Genomic DNA, 24,968 nt, shown 5'->3' with positions numbered 1-24,968 from the left:
ACGACCTTAATATTAAAAAAAAAATGGACACATACTCAAAGTGATCAATTAAGAAATTTATCGAAATAAAGCACAGTTCAAAATTATTACCCTCGAGCTCATCCATGCAGTTTCATCTACAAGTTTGTAAAAAAAATCTGCCCCAACTACAAATGGTTCGAGCTACAGCTCTGCACTACAAAAAAATTAACTTGCAAAGGTAAATTCAACCAAAAAAAAAAACTAATGGATACCTTGCATAATATGACAATGACACACACACGAACAATTAGCTACGTAGATATTGTTATTGTACATGACTGCATACATCAAAAAACATGTATATTGGTTGTGCCAAGTTACAAATCCTAACTTGATGTCACTTTTCCAAGCCTTGCAAACTTGTATCATAGCCTTCACATCGTCCATGGCCACGGGTTGTGTTGGATCAAAACGGGCCTCAGGTGTCTGTGCATGAAAACTAGTAGTCGGCCTCTTTTTCCTGGAGGGATCAGTGAATGGACTCAACAATGTTTTCGCGGGCCGCCAGTCTGCATCCTTTGCCTTCCGCATCTGGTTTCTGAATCGTGGCATTAGCCTCCTTGTCCCTTTCATCACCAACCAGATTTATACTAGTTTCCATGGGAGGCCTTGCCTTGCGTCCCACCCCCTGAATTTCTTTCTTATTCCAATCCTCTAACAAATTTAACATTGTTTTACAAATAACTCTATACCCTTCCCTATCTTCCGGACTAGGAAGGAGGGGATCTTCAAAACTAGGAACATTCATATCTTCAGAAGTAGGAACCTTGTGAGGTTGTTGGTCCACTTGTTTGTCACCAACTGAAGTGTCAATTTCAGCGGCTTCGACTTCCATGGTCGGGAAGCCTTCCACAATATCGCAGGACTTCCGCTTCCTTTCAAATTGTATATGCATGGTGGAAAAGCTTCCACTCCATCAGCAGGGACTTCCGCTTCCCTTTCAGCCCCTTCCACTCCACCATAGACTATTGCTTCCATTTCATCCCGTTCTGTACGCATGCCCGGGAAGGCTTCCACTCCATCACCTGCAACTTGTGCGTCCATTTTAGGCCCTGCTGAAGTCGGAGTAGTAAGTTCATTCAAGGGTGACATTTCATTCTGCCCTCCTTCATTCATCTGAGCAGTACACACTTCCTCATGCCCTTCTCCACCATATAATTTTTTTAACTCCTCCATCTCCAATTTAAAATAATGTTCCACTGAGCAATTGTTAGGGTCAAATCTCGAATAGCCTTTTTATTTCTGTCACACTCCTTCTCATGCTTCAAACAGTTCTTGTCTACAATAGCTTCCAAGTCACGAACTCTGTTCCTAAGGCCCCGATTTGAACTACGTAGCTTTGCCAACTCATCCTTAGTGCTTTCTAATTGATGCTTCAACCTGCCAAAGTCATTAAAAGACCCTTTGCCCTGCATAAAGTTATAATGCAACAGTTAGAAAGCTTACAAAAAATAAGAAAACTATTTCCACTTATTTCGTATCACATTGTCTACATTTTCACAACATTGGAAAAAGGTCATGCTCACCTTAGAAGAGGAGGGAAGGGTAGTCGTTTCCTCAACATCCGCCTCTTTTTCTTCACTATAAGTGCTGGTTTTGTCTTCGCCCTCATCCCCAAACAATTGAACAATTTCTTCATTGTTCTCATCATCACCCCAACTCCAGTAAGGTTGTTGCTTCTCAATATCAGTCGGCCGGAGAAGTTGCACATCAACCTCCATTTGAAACACATCTAATAAATCAGTGAATTTTTTACTTGTTCCTAATCATAATATGAGTAATACAAAATGAACTAACCTCAAAGTTTTCATAAACCTGACTCATAACCTCCCGAAAATGGGCCACCGTGTTGCTTCTCCAATGTAATATTTTAGGGATGTGCCTATTGTCTTCATGGACCGTGAAATGCAATGCTTCCAATGCTGGGAAGACTTCAAAAGCCCAAATCTGTTGACAACAATCAAACATCAAAATCTGTACATGTATTTAAATGAACTAAAACATTGTTGGATATGTGTTCACCTGAAGAGCGAAGCCAAACCCCCTTATGATGTACTCTCTGGCTCTACTGCATTCCATTCTTGTCTACGCTCTCTTCTTCCCAGTGTTTGTTGGGCTTTTTTCTATTTTGGGGCACCTTCACTCGTTGGTAATCAGGAGAAACTGCCCTCAAAAGTGAAGCATTTGTCATCGCATATGACATGGCACCCCATGGATACTTGTCAAACTCTTCTAAGTCTTTGGCCAACTTCAAATAGTGCATCTCAATAAGCACATGCTTTTCAGTACCCAATAGCACAACAATGGCAAAATAGACCATTCCAAGCTTTAACGCATCGTCATCATCTGTGCACTCGATGAAGGCAGTGTGTAGGTTCAAAAGGGTGGGAGGTTTATTGCTACTGAAGTATTTTCGCTTCAAGGAGAAGTTTTCATTTGTCGCCTTCGGAATGAAAGGGAGCTTTCCGAACCTTAGGCCCGTGATGAGGCAAAAGTGTTGGGCTGTGAATTGTATCAACTTGTTACCCATAATGAATTTTATCCCGTTCACCTGTGTAACTGTCTTAGGATCAGCCTTCCTCATCAACAACCCGTGGACAACTTGTGAATTCCACTTCAGGTCCTCTATCAGTAATAGATGACCAAAACAACTCCCCTCGAACCTTTGTAACTGCTGCGTATTGAACTTCGCCTTTATTGTTGTAATGGCGGTCCTTGCGCGTGAAAGGGCAAATGGCTTTCCTTCGTACTTCTCATCCTCAGGAATCATAAGCTTTGCTTTACAAGCCATTCTAGAGTTCCCTGCACAACAACATCATACATATGGATCATTGGTTACCCATATTTCATACGTACATTACTCAAACTAATACTTTCAAGCCATTTAATATATGTGTATACGTATGACAAACCAGAAATGTTTTGAAGCCTCTTTTCTACTCTCCAACTCTCTCCACACTCTGCTGTTATGTACATTCCCTTCTACAAAATCTATATTCGATTCCATCCAAAAACCAAATACCACCCAAGTGTGAAAACAATTTCATGAACCATGGATCCACTTTATACAGGGTTTTGGCGAAATGGCTACAACAATTACTCCAAATGCATCAATGCGTACTAAAATCTACTCATTACCATAGTCATATACATGTATACTCATATGCAATACAGTAGCACACATGGAACATCGTATTGACAGTTATGGACTCTGTGTACAAACTAGACACGTCAAAATGTTACAAAGCAGAATTGCTAAACCTAATGGATGAACATGAAATTTCTAAACAGATACTAAAGCCCAAAAAAATACCATTTTCAGACATATATGAAAAGCTGCAAGCAAGGAATAACAACAAAATTTAGTAGGTTTTATAGCACAAGGAAAAGAAACATCCCACGCCAACTTACATTAGTATTTCAAATTCACATAATTAACCATTAAGACTGGAAGGGTGCAAACTATGCTACTAGGTGCTGAAACAGCAATGATACAAACAAATTTACTTATGCATTATTACTCAACAGCTAATTTAGGGCCTAGTGAGGTAAACCTGTGTTATAATGGAATAGCCATTGCCACTAGAATAAATTCCCACACTAAATATGCATCATCAAATGGAACTGAAAACACACATCACAAACGAACCAATCCCAGATGACAAATACCATCTTGAGGCACTTCATCGTCCACAGAGCAAAATCAATACACCAATACAAGTTTCATCCAAGCATGAAATAATTCACAGTTAAAATACATTATTATTGCAATCTCTGTAATTACTAAACTTCACAACATCAGTCACAGGTTACTGAAATTATCCTTCTCAAATGAAAACCATACAAATGCACAAACTAGTCAATAACAAATACAAAATCAACCTTAGAATCACTCGTTTTGTGCACAGAACCGAATTGGAAATCCCAGAACACCTACTGAAAATCGCGATTTTTGTCTCTGACAGGATTGAGCAGGAGGAGGAAGTATGTGAACAAAGTCCGAATCGAAACCAAGATTTAGGGTTTTTTGAGGCTCTGAAGGAGCAAAAGAGAAGAGAAAGACGTTGATTCAAGACATGAAAAGAGAGGGAACTAAGAAATCGTTTAAGGGAGAGAACATTTAACGAAGAAACCATCTCTTTCACCGTCAAGAACCGCCTCACCAAACCCTAACATTGACTATAGAGAGAGAACGAGAGAGTGTTGCTTAGGTTTTGGGGACAGAGGGAGACATAGAGTGATGGTGGCCGCTGGAGAGAGAAAGCGCCGACAGAGGAAGAGACGACCGTCACAGAGAGCTGAGAAAGACAGAGAAGCCACAAGTGTTAGGTCGCCAATCCATGGCCAATAACTCCCCAATAGATATGTTTTTATATGGAGGGCACTGTGGTCATTTCACGTCTCCAAGTGATTGTATTAGAATACAATTTGTAGCCTGATTATTTCAGCACACTATTTCTGAATTGTGATTACACCAGCTTATTTCCCACAAATTAAAAAGCCTTAAATACCAGGACTACGAAAGCGCCTTTCCGTATCTGGACATTTTCTTGCCTTTTCGTATCTTTATTTCATTCAGCAACAGAAATTTGGAGGAAGATTTCATAGCCATGTTAGATTGGAAGTTGATTTCATAGCCTAATGGAGACGATGATTAGAGTTAAATAAGTCTGGAGGCCAAGAAATTTTAAAAAAAAGAAGAAGAAAAAAGCGTTAGGATCTGGGTATTGAAATTGTCCTTTTTTTTCTTTTTCTTTTATTTTTATCGAAGGGAATAATATTTCATTGTTAAATAAAGATACGACTTATAAGGAAGCCCAAAGGTCAAAAAATAGAAAAACAAGGGCTCCATAAGAGCAACTCCACCCATTTACCTTTAGCCATGGCAAGAGGAGAGCTAGGGCAGGCACTATTCATGTGATAGTAGTTGCTCTGCAAATAGTACTTTGTGTTACCACCCATTGTCATGGCTAAGGGCAATTACTATTCATTTTTTTGTTTTTTTCACAAATTTTTTTACCTCAATAATTAATTTGGATAAGATTTTTGGATAAGATTTCCGGGGTTCCTACGTGTCAAGACTATTCATAATCGGATAAAATTTCCGGATAAGATATTTGGATTCAAATTTCGGATGAATTTCAAATTTCAGATAAGATTTTCATCCAATCAAATCAAGCCACATGGCATCTCTATCTTGCCAAAATTTTCTATAAAACCAGAGGCTCAGCTCATACCTCTCACACCATATCTTTCTATATTTTCATTTCTCAGATTTTAGAATTCATACTTCATTCATTCTCAATGGAAGATTTTAGGAGATGCTTGGAGAGGCAAGAGCGAGAAACAAATGAGAGAAACCGTAGAGCAGATGAAATCAATGAGTTGCAGAGAGAAGTCGATGAACAAGTTGTCATAGCAGTGGCTTTGCAAGATGAAGAGAACCAAGGTCGCCGCCGTGGTTCACAAGTCGGCCGCCGCCGGAATGTAGACAGACATAGGCATTCTCGAGGTAAGAATCTTTTGGAAGATTATTTTATCCCAACTTCTTTGTACTCTGACTTTGATTTTCGAAGGCGATTTAGAATGCAACCCCATTTGTTCAATAAAGTCATGCATGATGTTTGCAATTATGATGCATACTTTGTTCAAAAGTGTGATGTTGCTGGGGTTTTGGGCCTTCTTCCGGAGCAAAAACTTACAGCTGTTATACGAATGTTGGTGTATGGAGCATCTGTTGATCAAGTGATGAGATTGCCCGGATGGGAAAGTCCCTACGTTGGAGGCTTTGGTAAGATTTTGTGATGCAGTTGAAACTCTGTACACTAGGGACTACCTGCGTAGACCTACTCCCAGGGACCTCCAATGGCTTCTACAAAAAGCCGAAACTCGAGGATTTCTAAGAATGATTGGTAGCATCGACTGCATGCACTGGCAATGGAAGAATTGCCCAACTGCCTTGCAAGGTGATTATGGAAATAGAAAATGTCAAAAAAGTATCATCCTTGAAGCCGTTGCTGGCTTCAACACATGGGTTTGGCATGCCTTCTTCGGAGTTGCCGGATCCTAAATTGACCTCAACGTGCTGGGTCAATCTCCGGTCTTCAACGATGTTTTGAGAGGCCAAGGCCCCAATATCACCTATCAAGTCAACAATACAGTCTACCAGACGGGGAATTATCTGGCTGACGACATCTACCCGAGGTGGACCACATTTGTCAAATCCATTCCGAATCCTCAATCCCAGACGAAAAATTATTTGCTACCTATCAAGAAAGATACATGAAAGATGTCGAAAGGTGTTTTGGCATCCTTCAAGCTCGGTGGTTGATTATTCGAGGTGCGGCCCGTATGTTTGATGAGAAGATCCTCATAAGCATTATGATGACTTGCATCATCCTCCATAATATGATTGTGGAGGATGAGTACGATTATGATACTTTAGAGGTCTACGAACCGGATCCAATGAACACGGCCTTAACACGGATTTATGAAAGGCCCATGGGGCCAAATGGAGAACTGTTTGACCCGGAATCGTTGGTGAGGGATGGTTGTTTCATGACCCGGATGATAGATCGATATACAGAGATGCAATCTTCGTATATTCATGAAAGGCGTCAACTTGACTTGATGGAGCATCTATGGGCGGTGAAAGGCAATGAAGATGAATGATGGAGCATAAATGCTTTGGTTATGTTTTATTTAGTTATGGTTTGGTTGTGTTGTTTTTTATTTATTATGGTTTGGTTGTGGTTTATTATTATTATTGTGCCTTGTTTGTAGTTTTTTTTATTATTTTAATTATGTTTTGTTTGATGTATGGAATATGTTGAATAAAAAGGTATTTTAATTATTACATAAAGAAATCCAATACAAGTCATTAAGAATTACTACTACTAAAATAAAATACATGAATTACAACAACTTTAATAGAAAACATGAAAAATACAAATACATAAAAGGTATGCCAACTAATTTAATGGTTTTCATCATTTAACCAATCTATGTTGCTATGCCTATCATCCTGGAAAAGTCTTCTTCTCATAACATCCCTTCGTTCTAGCTTCCAAAATTGTTTTGTTTCAGGGGACATATGGCTTGTATCCATCGCCATGGTTTCCCGATCCGTATTGTACTCATCTTTTTTGCGCAAATACTCCCTTTCTCGTGCATACTCGGCTTGAATTTTCATCTTGTTATCTTGGCATTTCTGCTCCATTTCAATTCTTATGGCGTTCTGCCTTGCAATTTCCTCAAAAAACTTTGAATTATTATTGCTCGAATTACCCGATTTCTTTGCCTTCGCAGCCTTTTTGCCAATGAGCCTTAGCTCCTTTTTGATGGGTGAGTCTTGACTCATAAGGGAATCGAGAGGTGAATCCGATGTCGTTGAATCACGGAGTGGCGTCTCATTTAACACAATGGCGGGACCCGTGGGAATAATTATGAAGCGTTTGCAATATTTCACCAGTTCCCAACATTCATGATGGTTGAAACTTTTTTTGCCACCCCTGGTTACACCGAACCACATCTGTGCTTGAATCATCTATTTAACAAAAAAATGGAAATGCAAGAAATATTTAAAATATATTGGATATGCAAGTAACAAAAAAAAAATTAATGGAAATGCAATTAACCTTACAAATAAATTGGAAGTGCAAGAAATATAAAGAAACAATTGGAAATGCAAGAAATATTAATAACATATTGAAAATGCAAGAAATATTAATAACATATTGAAAATGCAAGAAATATTAACAACATATTGAAAATGCATGAAATATTAACAAAATATTTAAAATGGAAGAAATATTAACAAAATATTTTAAATGCAAGAAATATTAACAAAATATATATATTAGGACATTAAACTTAATAAAACGAAAATTACAAAATACCTACCCCGTTAGTACGATTTTCCCGCTTCTATAGTTGTCCATCGCTTTTGCCAAGGCATCTCTCCATTTTCCCAACTCTTTATTGAGAATTTTCCACCTATTAGACAATGTCATTTCCGTACGAGTCAACCCCGAAATTTTTTCACAAAATTCGGCATGAATTTTTTTCCATATATAAAAAAATTTCATCTCATTGCCTGACACGGGACAATGACAAACTTGGTGTCAAGCCTCACACAAGGAAACATCTTCCATGGTGCTCCACGCCCCTTCGGTTTCGATAGAACAAGCTATAAAAATAAGAAATAAAAATACAAGGTGAAAGAGAGGAAAATGTTGAGTAAATAGTGAATAATAGTAGAAGTAGAATAAAATGTATCAGGATTAGTGTTGAAAGTGAAGGGTATTGATAGGTATTTATAGAAAGAAAAAAAAAATCAGAACTTTTTAGTATTTTTTTAAAAAAAATTTGATTTTTTTTCATAATTTTATTGCCAAAAAAATGCCAGCCGTTGGATTGGATTTGAAAAAGCAAATTGGAGCGCTAAGGGCGTGACACATGGCTTCTACTGTTGGAGCTCGCAGGTGACATCAACCCACGCTGGTTTAAATGCACGCGCTAACGGTAAAACAAAATTTAAACCGCGCGATAACGTCGCGCATGAAGTCACCAACATGCGGGCTCGACCTCGGGCTGAATCGCCTTGGGCGCCACCGACTGTGGGACCCACTCGCGGGCTTGGGTTCCCTGGAACCGGCTTTTCTCTTTGTTTTTCCTCCAGGTCGAGGCTCTATGACCTTGCTGGAGTTGCTCTAACAAAATAAAAACTCGACCTAAAATACAAAAGTCACCACCAGATATGCCGCCGTTGCCACAAGAAGAGTGAGGTTCAGGAGAACCAAGAGAGGAGATCTGTAGAGTGTGGATATGGGGGGAGCTAGCCACCATGCATCATACTCAAGCAATCTATCAAGTAGTGGTCAAAATTGACCATAGATTTACAGAGCCCACAAGTGCAGATCCAAGTGTTACATCTGACAATAAGTTGTTGGAGTAAAATAGTTGCAGCAATCCAGTGACAAACCAAGTAACTTTTAGGGGTAGAGGACTTTTGGTTTTGAGATTTGGTGGGGGGAGAGATATGGGTCGACGAAGGAGTAGAGGGATGAGAGGAAAGAGAGATGAGGGAGAGGAAAGAAATGTAAAACAATGGGAATGGAAATTCATAGGGAGAAGTAAAGGATCTCTGGGCCAACATTTGAAAATGCAGAGGAAGGGCTTTTGAAAGGAAACACAGAAACTAAAGAAAGGAAGCCATACAAAAGGAGGCAGAATAGGCGAAATTATAGAATAGTATTATACCACCACGTCAGCTGATGATACTCTCATTCAAAATTTGACATGCGTATAACTTTTTGACAATTGGAGTATTCATTTTACCCTTAAAAAAAATGTAAAGAATTTTAAAAACTTACAAATAAAAAAGAAAGAAAAATAAAAACCCAAAAATCATTTGCCTCGTGGACGGCTATGAAGCCTCCTGTCATGACTATCTGTCTCTCTATATGTGAATAAGATGACAACCCATGGCAAATGAATTTGCTCTTGATATATGTTGAAAGCTTGGATTGCTCAAAGACCATAAACTCACCTCCAAGAAAGTTTCAATCTAAATTCCTTGAACCCTACCCGTAATAGAGAGGAGGGAGGAAGAAGGAGGGGAAGAGAGAAAGACACAAAGACATGAAAAAAGAAAGATCAGTGGCAGCCATGGCAGAAAGGTGGGGGTAGGGTAGGGGCTTTGTCGTAAGTTCAAAGAAGGGGTTGATGTTGCTGAGGAATTTTATATATATTATTATTTTAGATATTTCCATTATTGGTAAATTAAATTTAAATTGAAAAAGGGATTTTAAATCCAACGGTATAAATTTTATATTTTTCTTTAAAACGTTGTACACATGTCAAATTTTGAGTGGGAGTATCATCGGCTGACGTGATAGTACGGTATCATTCTATAATTTCTAGCAGAATAGGCACACTAGAGGTGCCGGAAGGAGCAACCCGAAGAGGCGTGAGAGAGCCACCAGCTGCTCAGAAGAGGGCGGTGGAGATTAGAGAAATTTTAGAAAGAATGAAGAGCCTCTCTCTCTAAAGCTTCTCTTCTTTAAGCAATTGAAATTGTCTCTTTAACATGGAGTGTTATCATTGTTAAACCCTATAAAATGTGCTGAGCCTTTTTGGTTATCATCTCGCCATCCTCCATCGTACATGTTGGTGAGATCCTAATTTGATTAAGAGATTTACTTCCTATTATATTATGATTTTATTTCTTTCTCTTTTGTACACATTTTGTGTAATTAGGTTTTCTATTTGTTTCCTTGTATGACCCTACTAGGGTTTACACCTTGTATTATAAATACCTCCTTTTGGAGAATGAAAATATATCATAAAATATTCTACCCCATATTGTTTGACTTGGCATCAGAGCCGACTTTATGATGACTTGTGCGTTGTGCCCACCCGTGTTCTAGTCCCATTATTATTATTATTATTGCTTGTGTTGTGTGTGCCCTATTAGGTTTATGTGTTGTGTTGTCATGTGCCTTTGCTCTTTTTGGGTGTTTCCATTGTTATTATGGGTGACAATTCCAAGATTGTGCCAAAGGCTAGTGCTTCTCAGATGAAGGAGGATCATCCTTCACATGGCTACTCTACTCCTGTTACTTGTGACAAATTGGATGGCTCCAATTATGCCGCTTGGTCTCGTGGTGCACACCTTACAATTACTAGTCTTCGTATGGTGGGCTTCATCAGTGGAAAGAAAACTGCTCTACTTGCCACTTCATATGCCTATTTTGAATAGGAAGAAGATAATTGTTTGGTACAGTCATGGCTTCTCAATTCCATGACCAGTTGTGCCTTGTTTGATCAGTGTGCCACTACTTTTGATGTATGGGAGGCCGCTCAGAAGACCTATACTATGATTCAAAATAGTTCTAAGGTTGTTTCAACTTTGACGATAGTCCATCCTTACCTCTCAAAATGGAACTTGTGAAAGTGTTTTATGAAAAACACCATGCCATCTCGCAGGCGATTGATTGTCTATGTCCTAATGAGCATATCAATCCTAATGATGTGGCTCATCGTCAAAAAGAAATTGATGTTGATTGAGTCTATGATTTTCTTGGAGGGCTTGATCCGCCGTATAATGGTGTCCGTAGCCGAATCCCTGCTCAAAGTCCTATTTTGTCTCCTTTGGAAGCTTATCACATGGTGATGGAAGAGGACACTCGTCAATCTGTTATGCTCAGAGGAGTTGCCGCCCTCAAGGTGGATTCTGCCTGCTCACGATCCATCGCCCACCATGACTCGATAGGTCGCCTATTTACCCAATCATCCAATGCCTCTTCTGGGTCTCGTTCTGCTGGTTCTGCCCATTCCAAATTTAGTTCCCTACAGAGACCTCGTAAGTGCAGTCATTGTGGTGGTGATCATTGTTTCGAGAAGTGTTTTAAGGAGCATGGTTACCTCGATTGGTTTGCTGACTACCAAGCTTATGTGTATGGCCCCAAGGCTACTTGTACTATAACCCAAGGAAAGACGGATTTCCCAACTCCGTCTGCCCATTTGTGTGCTTCTGATACCCTTCTAGGTATTGATTCTAATACTTAGATAATTAACACTGATGCTTCTAATCATATAACTTGTGATGATAAATTGTTTGATGAGTTGTCTAGTAATCCTCTTGACCTCTACATAACTAATGCTAATGGCTTACCCTTGCTTGTTATAGGTGAGGGTACAATTCACCTCACTCATTCCTTGTCTTTGTCCCATGCACTCTTGGTTCCTAATATTCACTGCAACTTGTTATCTGTTGGTTGTTTACTTGAGACATTTAACGCGTTTGTTATTTTCTATTCTACTCATTGTTCTTTCCAGGATCTTAGGACTCACAAGACGATTGGACATGGTAAACGGATAGGGGGTTGTACTACTTGACTTTATCGGCTGTAGTAGTTTGTGATTGTGTTGCTAATAAAGTTCAGAGTGGCACTGGCAAAGACAAATAACAAATTTGGCTATGGCATCGTCGCTTAAGGCACCCATCATTTGGTTATCTTAAGTGTTTGTTTCCATCATTATTTCATTCTTACCTTTCAATGTGAGACTTGTGTATTAGCCAAAAGCCATCGTATTGTTTTTCCCTTAAGTAATAATAAAGCTGCCAAGCCTTTTGATTTAGTGCATTCTGATGTATAGGGTACGAACGGATTTGTTGGTTCGTCACATTTATTGATGATTATACCCGACTCACTTAGGTTTTCTTTCTAAAAAATATAAATGATGTTGCTTTCGTCCTTCTAGAGTTTTGTACTATGATATTTATTCAGTTTCAGACTCGGGTCAAAGTATTCTGAGCTGATAACATAGGTGAATATATGAATAAAACTTTTGCGTATTTCTTTCGTGCTCACGGTATCATTCACCAAATGACCACTCTTTTTACCCCTCAACAAAATGGTGTGTCCGAAAGGGAAGAATCGACAATTGCTTGAAGTTGCTCACTCACTTATATTGATATGTCTGTTCTCCATCATCTTTGGGGGCACACTATTATGTTTGCTGCCTATTTGATCAACCGTACTCCAAGCCAGGTTCTTGATTTCAAAACTTCACTTGATGTGCTTAGTGACCATGTTTCCACTGTCTTCGTCTTTAAGTTCCCCCCTAAAGTTTTTGAGTGTGTTATCTATGCTCATGTGTACTCTTATCAACGGAGTAAACTTGATCTTTGTGCTATGTTGTGTGTCTTTATTGGTTATTCTTCTAGTCAGAAGGGTTATAAGTGCTATCATCTGGCCACCCAGAAGGTGCATGTTACTTTGGATGTGCCCTTCCATGAAAAATGTCCTATTATGTTTCTCCCTCCTCTCCAATTTAGGGGGAGAGAGGGAGTGAATTGGAGAGTCTTGGACTTGAATTGGAGAATCATGTTTAAAGATATGCTCTCGGGAAGGAAGCGATTGGTCGCACTGACGAAAAAGACCGGTCGCCTAGGTCTAGAGATTGAGACGTTGCTCTTTGTGAAGAAACGACAAGTCAACATTTGGACCTCGACCAGTCACCCATGTTTAGAGATGAACAAATTGCTCTCGGTGATGAAATGATCGGTCGCACCGAAATAGTGACTCTTGTATTCTTGTGTAGCTGAATTCGATGCAAGACCCCCCTTTGCCCAGCCACTGCTTCAATGAAATTGTAATAGTGAAACAAGTGAGGTAATCCCTGATGTTTTATCTATGCCAAGTTATGAGTTGTCCCCACGTACCACTCATGGGAAACTTGAAGTACAATACTCACCTGATATATATGCCAAGTCTAAGTATCCCATTAGCTATTATGTGACAACTCATCATTTATTTAAGTCATTTGCATCATATTTGTGTCAATTATCTAGTGTATGTGTGCCAACTAAGTTGCATGATACTATTTTTGACCCCAAGTGAATGAATGCCATGAATGTTGAAATGGAAGCTATGAACAAGAATGCAACTTGGGATTTAGTTCCTTTGCCATGAGGGAAGAAAGTTGTTGGATACAAATGGGTGTTCACATTGAAGCATAAGGCTGATGGTTCCATTAACCTTTACAAGGGTAGATTGGTAGCGAATAGTTATACTCAAACCTATGGAGTTGATTACTTAGAGACCTTTGTTCCAGTAACAAAGCTCAATAATGTGTGTGTCCTCTTGTCCATGGCTGCTAATCGTGACTGCCCTTATTGTAATTTGATATCAAGAATGCGTTCCTACACGGTGATCTCAATGAGTAGATATATATGGATTTTCCTTCTGGTATTCATGCAACCTCTGAAGAGGGTGTTGTGTGTAAACTACAAAAGTCCTTGTATGGATGGAAGCAATCTCCTAGAGTGTGGTTTGAAAGGTTTGCAGCGTCTATGAAGCAATTTAGGCTATGACAAGGCAACTCAAACCACACCTTGTTTTTCAAGCATCATAAAGGTAAATTGACGACTTTAATTGTTTATATTGATAATATGATTGTGATGGGGGATGATTAGGCAAAGACTGGAATATTGGATCATAAACCTATTGATACCCCGAGTGAATAGAATCACAAATTAGGGTGTATCTTGATCAAGTCAAGTCCCTACTGATAAAGAGCATTATCAACGACTTGTAGGGAAATTGATTTATTTAGCTCATGCATGTCTTGATGTAGCATATGAAGTGTCTTGATGTAGCATATGAAGTGAATGTATCAGTTTATGCATTCTCCAAGTGAAGATCATATGGGTGTTGTGATGCGTATTTTAAGATACCCAAAGGTGACTCTTGGCAAGGGGTTTTTGTTCTCTCAGAATGGCCATATGGATGTGGAATGATATACATATGCTGATTGGGCTAGTTCAATTACTAATAAGCGTTCTACTTCTGGATATTTCACCTTTGTTAGTGGTAATCTTGTTACTTGAAGAAGTAAGAAACAAAACGTGGTGTCTTGATCAAGTGTAGAAGCTGAGTATCATGGTATGGCACAAGGTGTGTGCGATTTGTTGTGGTTGAAAATACTATTGGGAGAACTTGGATTTGGTCCTAAGAAACCTATGAATTTGTATTGTGATAATAAGGTTGCGATTGCAATTATTCATAATCCTATCCAACATGACCGTACAAAGCATGTGGAGGTTGATCAACACTTTGTTAAAGAAAAATTGGATGATGGGATTATTGCATTTCCTTTTATGAATTCTGAGTATCAACTAGTAGATGTTCTTACTAAAGCTGTGGCCACTACTATCTTTCTCAACTCACTTGACAAGTTGGGCATGCGTGACATCTTTGCTCCAACTTGAGGGGGAGTGTTGGCGAGATCTTAGTTTGATTAGGAGATTTGTTTCCTATTCTATTAGGATTTTATTTTCACTTTTGTACAAATCTTGTGTAATTAGGTTTTCTATTTGTTTCCTTGTATTACCCTACTAGGGTATACACCTTGTATTATAAATACCTCATTTTGGAGAATGAAAATAAATCAGAAAATTTTCTACCCCATATTTTTTTACTACACCTTTTTTCAAGTTCAATTTTTGCTCTTACTTCGCAGCAAAACTGACTTTTAATTTCCTCTCATGGGTTGAACAAACTTCCATATTCAATAAATGAAGAAAGAGCACATGATGGTGGTGTCTCCAACATCCTTAAGCAAGATAAGATGTGGGTTTGCTACACCACACCGTGAAATTCTTTTACAAATGTGGAGAGAGAGAGGTAGGTGGGAGATTGGGTTTTGGTTCCACTGCTTTGGTAAAGAAGACAGAGTTTTCTTGGGATAACATGTGTGAAATAGGGTAAGTAACACAATTACTAGAGGAGACACCAAAATGATCTGGTTTATTCCTTACGCGGGATGGGTATCTCCACTCTTGATTGTCAGCACTGGGTTCAGAGACAGAGACTCGAAATTGTTAGACCCAATTGACAAAAGAGAAGGATTAGATGTTTGTACCTCAGATGGTGCTACTACAGACGCATTCTCATGGGAAGCCGATTAGAATAGCGGAGTGGTATTAAGAGAGGGGTTAGCTGCAGAATCAGTTCCGTCAACTTCAGTAGAAATAATATTAGTCGCAAAATTCTTTCTCTTCTAATACATTTTGTAGACCACAGGAGCCAGAATAGAGGGAAGAGATTGGAACGCCTTGAAAGTCTCATTGGCCTCTAAAGCAGAAGATGACTCCCATTGAGGTTCAATGTCTATCTATAAATTTGCCACATTCTAATTCAAGCTCAAGCCCAAAATCTCATTAACTGGTAACTCTGTCAAATAATCACTAAACTCCAAATGTGCCAAATTCTCACCTTCACAATATGGATGCTCCCTATGATGGAGAGAATTAGAGATATCCTGAGAAAAATAAGAACTATGTTCTTGAAACTCAACATCCATGGAGACATAGTACTTGTTCGTGGGAGGATGGAAACACTTATACCCATTTTGGGTAGAAAAACAACCCAAGAAAATACACTTGAGATTTTATCATCAATAAATGACACAAACCACTTAGCACTAGAAAAAGTAGGCGTAGAAAATGGACCCCAAACATCAGTGTTAACAATAGCAAAGGGTTGTTCACTTTTATTGGAGGAATGTTGAAAAGTAACTTGATGATTCTTAGCCAAAATGCAATGTTCACACGGTAAACTAGAACTCAAAACTTTGTAAATAAATTAGGAAATAAGTGTTCCAAATACAAGAAAGATGAACATCCTAAACGACGATGCCATAACATAATCTTCTTTGGTTCTGATGTATGATCCCTATCAACTTGAAACACAAGGCCAACAGTGTTAGTTTCTTTAAAATAATAGAGATTACCCCTCTCCTTACCAATTACAATCGTCATCTTCGTGACAAGGTCTTGAAAATTACAATAAGTGGGAAAAAAGGTTCCATAACAATTTAATTGTTTAGTAATTTGATGAACATAGAGCAAATTATTGGAAAGAGAAGGAGCATATAGGATAGAGGACAATGACAGAGTAGGTGTCAAACTAAGGGAACCAGCTCCTTGAACACAAGTAAGAGCACCATTAGCAACTTTAACCGAGCTGCGATGAGGTGCAGTATGTAGACAAAGAAATTTTGATGCAATAAATTTCGTTGGATGAGAAAATAATTAGGGTTCAGTGGATTAAATTGTGGGCTCCATAATTCGCCCATGTGGTGTGTGACTCATCAAAATCGGATTAACTGTCAAAAAGGTGACACGTGGTGACATCCGACGAAGTGCATCAGACGGTTCAAGATGAAGACAAAATTAAGGGAAAGAATCTTCTGTAATTGACTTTGATTTAAATCAAATATTAATCAGGTCAATCATTTGAAGATAATCTGGTTAAATTGCCAGATTATGGAAATTGATTTAAATCAAATCAAAATCCCACAAAACAAGGTTTTAAATAGGGAAAGTTATGTAGGTTAAGCATCCTACAAGAGCCTATAAATAGGAGGCTTGAAGACGGAAGAAAGGGCTAGAAAAAAACCTAGCATTGAGAAGAAGCAGAAAACTTCCTGCATTCTTCACCTACACTTTGGAAGAGCCACCAAGCACAACAAATACGTGCCGGTTCCTCCACCCTAGAAAATCCCAAACACCAAACAAGCCTTGTGCTACCCGTTTGATCAAGATCAAGTCTCTACGAGCCTTGCATCAAACACAAATTTTCTTTATACATTTTGGAGATCGAATCAGAGGATTCAATACAGAGATTGTAACCCTAAATTTCATAAATACAAATATTATTTTGTACACGTGTTCTTGTCTCATTTGTCGCAGGAAATTCGTGTTTACAAATTTGGCACGCCCAGTGGGACCATCTCTACCTCTCATCTCTTTTTCCAGTTCCAAAAGCAACCAACACGCCAAACACGATGGCCTCTAAGAAGATTCAAACCGTTCCTGTGGCGAAAGGGAAAAGCGTGAGCGCCTCCTTCTCAAGCGGAGATTCTGCTGGGGTTGTCACCCGAGCAAGGCCAAGGCGATATCCGCAATTCCACAGGTCACTTCCATACCGACTCAAGCCGAGGCGAAAGACGTGAACCGAAGGCGTGAATCTGGTTATCAATCTGGCCTCTTTAGAGGCATACCTCCCGGCGGATGAGAGAAACTCTCGGAATGAAGAAAGGAGTTTTTCGAGCTCGAAGAATTCAAGAGAACGTTCCCTCTCGCTTGTTTGACGCCGACTCGAGCACAGTGCTCATACCATGGATCCCTTTGACGACCAACAGAAGAAGATTGCCTCGACATCCATAGGTGAGTCTTATTCTATGGCCATGCAGGTTATGGTGACGGGAGCAATGTCTATTGAAGAACAGCTGGCCCATATGAGCGACACGGTCACGAAATTGACGAAGATGGTCGAAGAGAAGGATGCGCAGATTGCTTCTCTCATCAACAAGTGGAAAGCACATCAGGATAAGGAGCCTGGTCAAGACGCAAACAAGAAAGGACCACATCATGAGGCTGAATCCAGCGAGAAAGGATTGGGTCATGAAACAGAGTCGGGTGAGAAGTCGCATGAAAAAATTGACACCGCCTCGGTGGGTTCTTTGTCAGTCCAACAACTTCAGGACATGATCGCGAACACCATCAGAGTTCAATACGGAGCACCTTCTCGAGACACGCTCATGTATTCTAAGCCATACACTAGGAGGATAGACAACTTGCGGATGCCGACGGGATATCAACCTCCCAAGTTCCAACAATTCGATGGAAAGGGCAATCCAAAACAACACATTGCACACTTCGTCGAAACATGCAACAATGCTGGAACGGAGGGCGACCACCTGGTGAAACAATTTGTTCGGTCTCTGAAGGGAAATGCATTTGATTGGTATGTAGACTTGGAGTCCAAGTCCCTTGACAGTTGGGACCAAATGGAGCGAGAATTCTTGAACAGATTCTATAGCACTCGTCGCACCATGAGTATGATGGAACTCACGAATACCAAGCAATGGAAAGATGAACCTGTCGTTGATTACATCAATCGATGGCGTTCATTAAGCTTCGATTGCAAAGATAGGCTTTTGGAGATATCGGCAGTTGAGATGTGCATTCAAGGGATGCATTGGGGGTTACTCTACATTCTACAAGGAATTAAACCCCGCACGTTTGAGGAGCTACCACTCGTGCCCATGATATGGAGTTAAGCATTGCCAGCCACGGAGGAAAGCATGAGCCCGTCATCAAGCATAAAAAGGAGAAAGTCTTTGGACAAAAGACAGATAAGCCGGTCAAGAAGCCTACCAAGGAAGCAATGACAATCAACACTGTCCTGGTCAAAATCTCCACCAGAGATAAGAAGAGGGAAGTCAAAAGGATGGAGTCATCCCGAGAGGTAGATAGACGTCGGCGCACCTTGAAGGAATTGGAGGAGAAGACGTACCCTTTTCCTGACTTCGATGTCGCAGGTATGCTTGAGGATTTGCTGGAAAAGAAGGTGATTGAATTGCTGAATGTAAGCGGCCTGAGGAGATGAACCAGGTCAACGACCCTAAATTTTGCAAATACCACAGAATTGTCAGCCATCCAGTAGAAAAGTGCCGTGTTGAAGGAGCTAATTATGAACTTAGCTAGGCAAGGAAGGATCGAGTTGGATGTTGACGAAATTGCGGAGGCGAACGTTGCCACAATTGTGTTCGGATCCTTTGAGCCGGTGCCGGTGCCCGTATTGTCAAAAAGATCGAAGTTTCAATCTATAAGGGGCATACACCAGAAGACTGATCTATGTACAAAAGAAGTGGTGGGCGAACCAAACAATCAATGTGGTGATGGCTTTGTTGGTGACTCATCTTTTGATGACAATGAAGGATGGACGCTCGTTACTCGGCGGAAGTCTCGTACGAAGCGCATTCCTCAACGACAAAATGCTCAATCAAAGAAGGAGCGGCGAAAGAGAGGCTTGCACCAACATTCTAAAAACAAAACCAGGCGGATGGTGAAGAGAGACTTCGAACAAGAAGATGGACCATTAATCCAAGGGCCACGAACTCTAGTTATGCTAGGAGAATACTTTCCCAAAGTGTTATTCGTAAGAGGGCCAACGGAGACAGTCCATATGACAACTTGCTATCAGGTAGATGGCGAAGATGCCTCAGAAGGAAGATATGAAACTCGTGAGGAGCGAAAGGTCTCAACACAGGCAGAAAATCCACCAATGTATTCAAATATTGAAGAAGCGGTGGAACTCCCTGAAGCCATACGTGTAGCATTGGTAAAGGCATTAATAGATCTCGATATCCAACCAAATAAGATAAGGAGGACCGGAGAATTAGAGCCTGAGTCTCAAGACTATGGTATTTGCTGCGCGACGTGCGCTTTCACCACATTCACCGATGAAGACCTCTTGTTAGGATCTAAACCACATAATCGTCCGCTTTTCGTGTTAGGGTATGTGCGAGAACAAATACTTAGTCGCCTGCTTGTGGACGGAGGTTCAACAGTGAACATCATGCCTAAATCCACGATGATGAAGTTAGGCATCACCATGGACGAATTGTCTCGCAGTCGTCTCATGATTCAAGGCTTCAATCAAGGAGGACAAAGAGCTATGGGCATGATCAGAATTGAGCTCGTGATAGGCGATTTAAAGTCAAACACCATATTTCACTTGATTGATGCTAAGACCTCCTACAATCTCCTATTAGGAAGGCCATGGGTGCATGAAAATGGGATAGTGCCTTCTACCTTACATCAATGTTTCAAATTTTACAGAGGAGGAGTAAAGAAAATCTTGGGTGACGTTAAACCATTTATTGAAGCCGAGTCTTACTTCGCGGACGCCAAATTTTACATGGATGAAGACGTGGTATCTGAAGTTATTCCTGTGGAGGTTCACTCGACAGGAAAAGCCATGACAAGAAGAGAAGAGCATTCAAAGTGCCCTCCTGCTGCAGAGAATGTTTCGAAGAAGTCAAAAAGCACTTTGTTTGGACAAATGGGATCATCATCGACAGATTCACGGAAGGTGTCTACTCCCATCCTCTGCTATGTCTCATCATCTCGACGGAAGGAAGGACAATCGTCATTTGGAGAAGAAGTAAAGCCAAGGAAATGGGGAGAAAGTGACATGAAGTTCTTGAAGGAGTCGACAACCATACCTTTACCCAAGTTGAATAATTTAGACGTTTCGAAATCTTCGGTACCAGGGTTCATCAGACCATCACAAGAGGCAACAAGACACGAATCTCTTCCGGTCACAAGAACAAAAGAAGGTTTTGACCCTAATGCGTATAAGCTCATGTCAAAGGCAGGTTATGACTTCAGCTTATCTTCTTCGATGAGAGAGCTTAATCCAGATGTCATAGGAGAAAGGAAGCATGGCCTTAGCGAAACCCAAAAGAAGTTGAAGGAGCAAGGTTACACAATTGACTCAGCTAGAGCAGGCCAAGGTTTTACTCCTGTCGCACCTGTCAAGATCTCTACTAGAAGAAAAGAAAAGAAAGCAGAAGCTCAACATATTAGTGTCGAAGCGGTTGAGGAGGAAGAAGAACCAAAGGTTATTAAGAGAGCCTCAGTGTTCGACCGTTTAGCCAAGCCTACCCAGCGGACCTCAGTTTTCAGCCGCATCAAAGAATCAACATCACAACCTTCTATGTTCGAAAGGATAACTGGGCATGATAGTCAAATGGGAATTCAATCAGTCCCATGCAAATCGGTGCTAGAAAGACTTGGAGTTCCAAGCAAGTCGTCTGAAGAGAAAAATTAGCAAGAATTGAAAACTAGAGTTCATGTCGATTCAACGGAAGACAATGAAATTCGGAGCTTAATCCCGTCACGTATGAAACGTCACTCTACATTAGACGTAACTTCAGGTGACCAACTCAAAGTGAAACGACGAACAATCATACAAACTCGGGAAACTTTGAGTCAGCAAAACAAAAGTGACGATAAAGAAGCGAAGGTTCTAGCTGTTCATCACGTTACGATCAAAGAGCTCGACGAAGAGGAACCTTTCGAGGAGGAGGTTCATGATGCTCCTTCCGCATTAGAAGATGGAGGCCAAGCGACTGTTGATGAACTAAAAGAACTCAATCTGGGCATAAATGAAGACCCAAGACCTATCTTCGTCAGTGCACTTTTGAATCCTAATGAAGAGGAGTCCTATCATCAACTACTACTTGAGTATAAAGATGTCTTTGCTTGGACGTACAAGGAGATGCCAGGCCTTGATCCGACGGTTGTTGTCCATCACCTTGCAGTCAAACCTGGAACGCGCCCAATCAAGCAAACTCAACGTCGCTTCCGTCCAGAGCTCCTAAGTCAAATTGAAGCCGAAGTTGACAAGTTGATTGCCGCCGGATTTATTAGAGAGGTGAAATACCCGACGTGGATAGTGAACATCATTCCGGTGAAGAAGAAAATCACTGGACAAATTCGTATTTGTGTTGACTTCCGAGACTTAAACGAGGCTTGCCCGAAGGATGACTTTCCATTGCCCATAATTGAGCTCATGGTTGATGTAACCATAGGTCATGAAGCCTTATCTTTCATGGATGGTTCATCTGGATACAATCAAATAAGAACGTCACCAGAGGACGAAGAACTCACAGCCTTCCGCACTCCGAAAGGAATTTACTGTTACAAAGTGATGTCATTTGGCCTCAAGGAATTTACTGTTCATAAGAATGTCGAGTGCTACATTGATGACCTGGTGATCAAGTCAAAAAGAAGAGAAGATCACTTGAAAGACTTGAGAATGATGTTTAACAGATTGCGGAAATACCAACTCAAGATGAACCCTTTGAAGTGTGCTTTCGGCGTCACATCAGGTAAATTTCTTGGTTTCATCGTTAAACATCGAGGCATCGAAGTAGACCAGACTAAGATGAAAGCCATCCGAGGTATGCCCGAGCCAAGAAATTTATGTGAATTGAAAAGTTTACAGGGACGTCTCGCGTTCATTCGGCGATTCATCTCAAATTTAGCAAGAAGGTGTCAGTCGTTCAGTCGGCTTATGAAAAAAGATGTTCCATTTGTTTGGGATGAAGCTTGTCACAATGCATTTGAAAGCATAAAGAAGTACCTATCGAGTTCACCACTGTTAGGAGCTCCTATTCCAGGAAAACCACTCATATTGTACATTGCGGCTCAAGAGAGGTCAATTGGAGCCCTATTGGCGCAAGAGAATGAGTCACATAAGGAGCAAACACTCTATTATCTAAGCCGAACTCTTACTGGTCCCGAATTGAACTACACGCCTATAGAAAAGACGTGTCTTGCATTTGTCTTTGCTATTCAAAAGTTAAGGCACTACATGCAAGCGTTCACAGTTCATCTAGTTGCATGAGCTAACCCGGTGAGGTACGTTATGTCAAAACCAGTCTTGACGGGCGTTTGGCCAAGTGGGCATTACTTCTCAATCAATATGAAATCATCTACACTCCAGCAAAGGCGATAAAGGGGCAAGATGTTGCAGATTTCCTAGCCGATCATCCAATTTCAGCAGACTGGGAAATTTCAGATGACTTACCCGACGAACAAGTCTTCTTCACGACATTTGTCCCGCTTGGATGATGTTTTTACGGATCGCTCGTAAAGATGGGGCGGGGGCTGGCGTCGTCTTCCTATCACCCGAGAGACACGTATTGCCCTACTCATTCTCTTTAAGTGAACTTTGCTCGAACAACGTTGCAGAATACCAGGCTTTGATCATGGGCTTACAAATGGCCGTAGAGATGCAGATATCGAGCTTAGAAGTATATGGTGACTCCATGTTAGTGATCAACCAATTGTTGACCCACTACGAAGTTAGGAAGGATGATTTAATTCCATATCACCAAATGGCCACGCAATTACTGGAAAGGTTTGACTTCGTGACGCTAGAGCATGTGCCAAGAAAGGACAACCAAATGGCAGATGCCTTAGCCAATCTTGCCGCTACGTTGGTGTTGACAAAAGATGAAGCAGTGAATCTTCCAGTTTGCCAACGTTGGGTCGTTCCATTAACACTTGGGGAATCGCAAGAAGGAGCCAACGTTATCTCGGTATTGTCCATTGACATTGATGATTGGAGGCAACCTTTAATGGATTATCTTGAGCATGGGAAACTGCCAGATGATTCGAGACATCGATCAGAGGTACGGCGTCGGGCACCTCGATTCATTTATTACAAAGAGATTCTATACTGTTGTCATTCGAAGGCCTGTTTCTAAGATGCTTGGGGGAAGAAGATGCATCCAAAGCAATGGAGGAGGCTCACTCAGGTATTTGCGGAGCTCATCAATCAGGGCCGAAGCTACATTTCCAAATAAAGAGGATGGGCTACTATTGGCCGACTATGGTCAAGGATTGCATGGATTATGTGAAGAAATGTCAAGCATGTCAATTCCATGCCAACTTCATACATCAGCCGCCGGAGCCGCTACATCCTACAATTGCTTCATGGCCATTTGATGCGTGGGGCCTTGATGTGGTGGGACCAATAGCACCCAAATCTTCTGATGGTCATTCTTACATTCTTGTAGCCACAGACTACTTTTCAAAATGGGCAGAAGCTGTACCTTTAAAGGAAGTGAAGAAAGAAAACGTAGTGAACTTTATCAAAGTGAATATCATTCATCGGTATGGTGTGCCGAGCTACATCATCACAAACAATGGAAAGCCATTCTCGAACTGGTTGATGGATAAATTGTGCGAAGACTTCGGTTTCAAACAACGCAACTCTTCAATTTACAACGCCCCAGCCAATGGTCTTGCGGAGGCGTTCAACAAAACTCTTTGCAACCTGTTGAAGAAAGTTGTTGGAAGAACCAAGAAAGATTGGCATGAAAGGATAAATGAAGCATTGTGGGCTTATCGGACGACATACCGGACGCCTACTCAGGCTACACCATACTCACTCGTGTATGGCATGGAAGCAGTCTTGCTTCTAGAAAGTCAAATTCCATCATTGAGGATGGCCGTACAAGAGGGATTGACTCATGAAGAGAATGCAAAGCTACGTCTCTAAGAGTTAGAAGCACTAGACGAAAAGAGACTCGAAGCGCAACAACGCTTAGAGTGTTATCAAGCTCGACTTTCGAATGCTTTTAACAAGAAGGTTCGCCCTCGATCTTTTCAAGTAGGAGATCTTGTCCTCACATTACGTAGACCTATCATCACAACACAAAAAATCGGAAGCAAGTTTACTTCGAAATGGGATAGGCCCTACGTAGTTCAAGAAGTGTACACAAGTAGAGCTTACAAGATCGTAGCCGAGGACGGTTTAAGAGTCGGTCCTATCAACGGAAAGTTCTTGAAACGGTACTACACATGAAATGATACCAAGCTCCTGGCCCGCATGAGCCTAAACTGCGTACGACATCAAAAAAAAAAAAGCTCGTTGGATTGAAAACCCGAAAGGGCGGTCCAAGCAAAAGTTAGAGCACAAGAAAGTCCGTTGAACTGCAAAACCCGAAAGGGCGGTCCAAGCAAAAGTTAGAGCACACAAAAAATAGAAAAAAAAAGGCTCGTTGGATTG

The 24,968-nt window shown here is 40.7% G+C and overlaps 1 protein-coding gene across 1 annotated transcript; it reads left to right on the top strand.

The window, feature by feature from the left end:
- The first annotated feature begins 17,814 nt into the window (after positions 1–17,814).
- LOC148915028 (uncharacterized) lies at positions 17,815–22,796 on the top strand. The gene is given in 4 exon segments (XM_089043381.1): positions 17,815–18,628; positions 18,631–18,957; positions 18,960–19,050; positions 19,052–22,796. Coding segments are annotated over 4 exon segments (4,959 nt in total). The 5' UTR covers positions 17,815–17,832.
- Positions 22,797–24,968: the final 2,172 nt, after the last annotated feature.

Source organism: Prunus mume, linkage group LG8 (assembly GCF_029339155.1).
Source record: "Prunus mume cultivar Tortuosa linkage group LG8, ASM2933915v1, whole genome shotgun sequence".
In the NCBI taxonomy this organism is placed as follows: Eukaryota; Viridiplantae; Streptophyta; class Magnoliopsida; order Rosales; family Rosaceae; genus Prunus; species Prunus mume.
The sequence above is the reverse complement of the archived record's forward strand: the minus strand, read 5'-3'. Positions and strand labels throughout refer to the sequence as shown.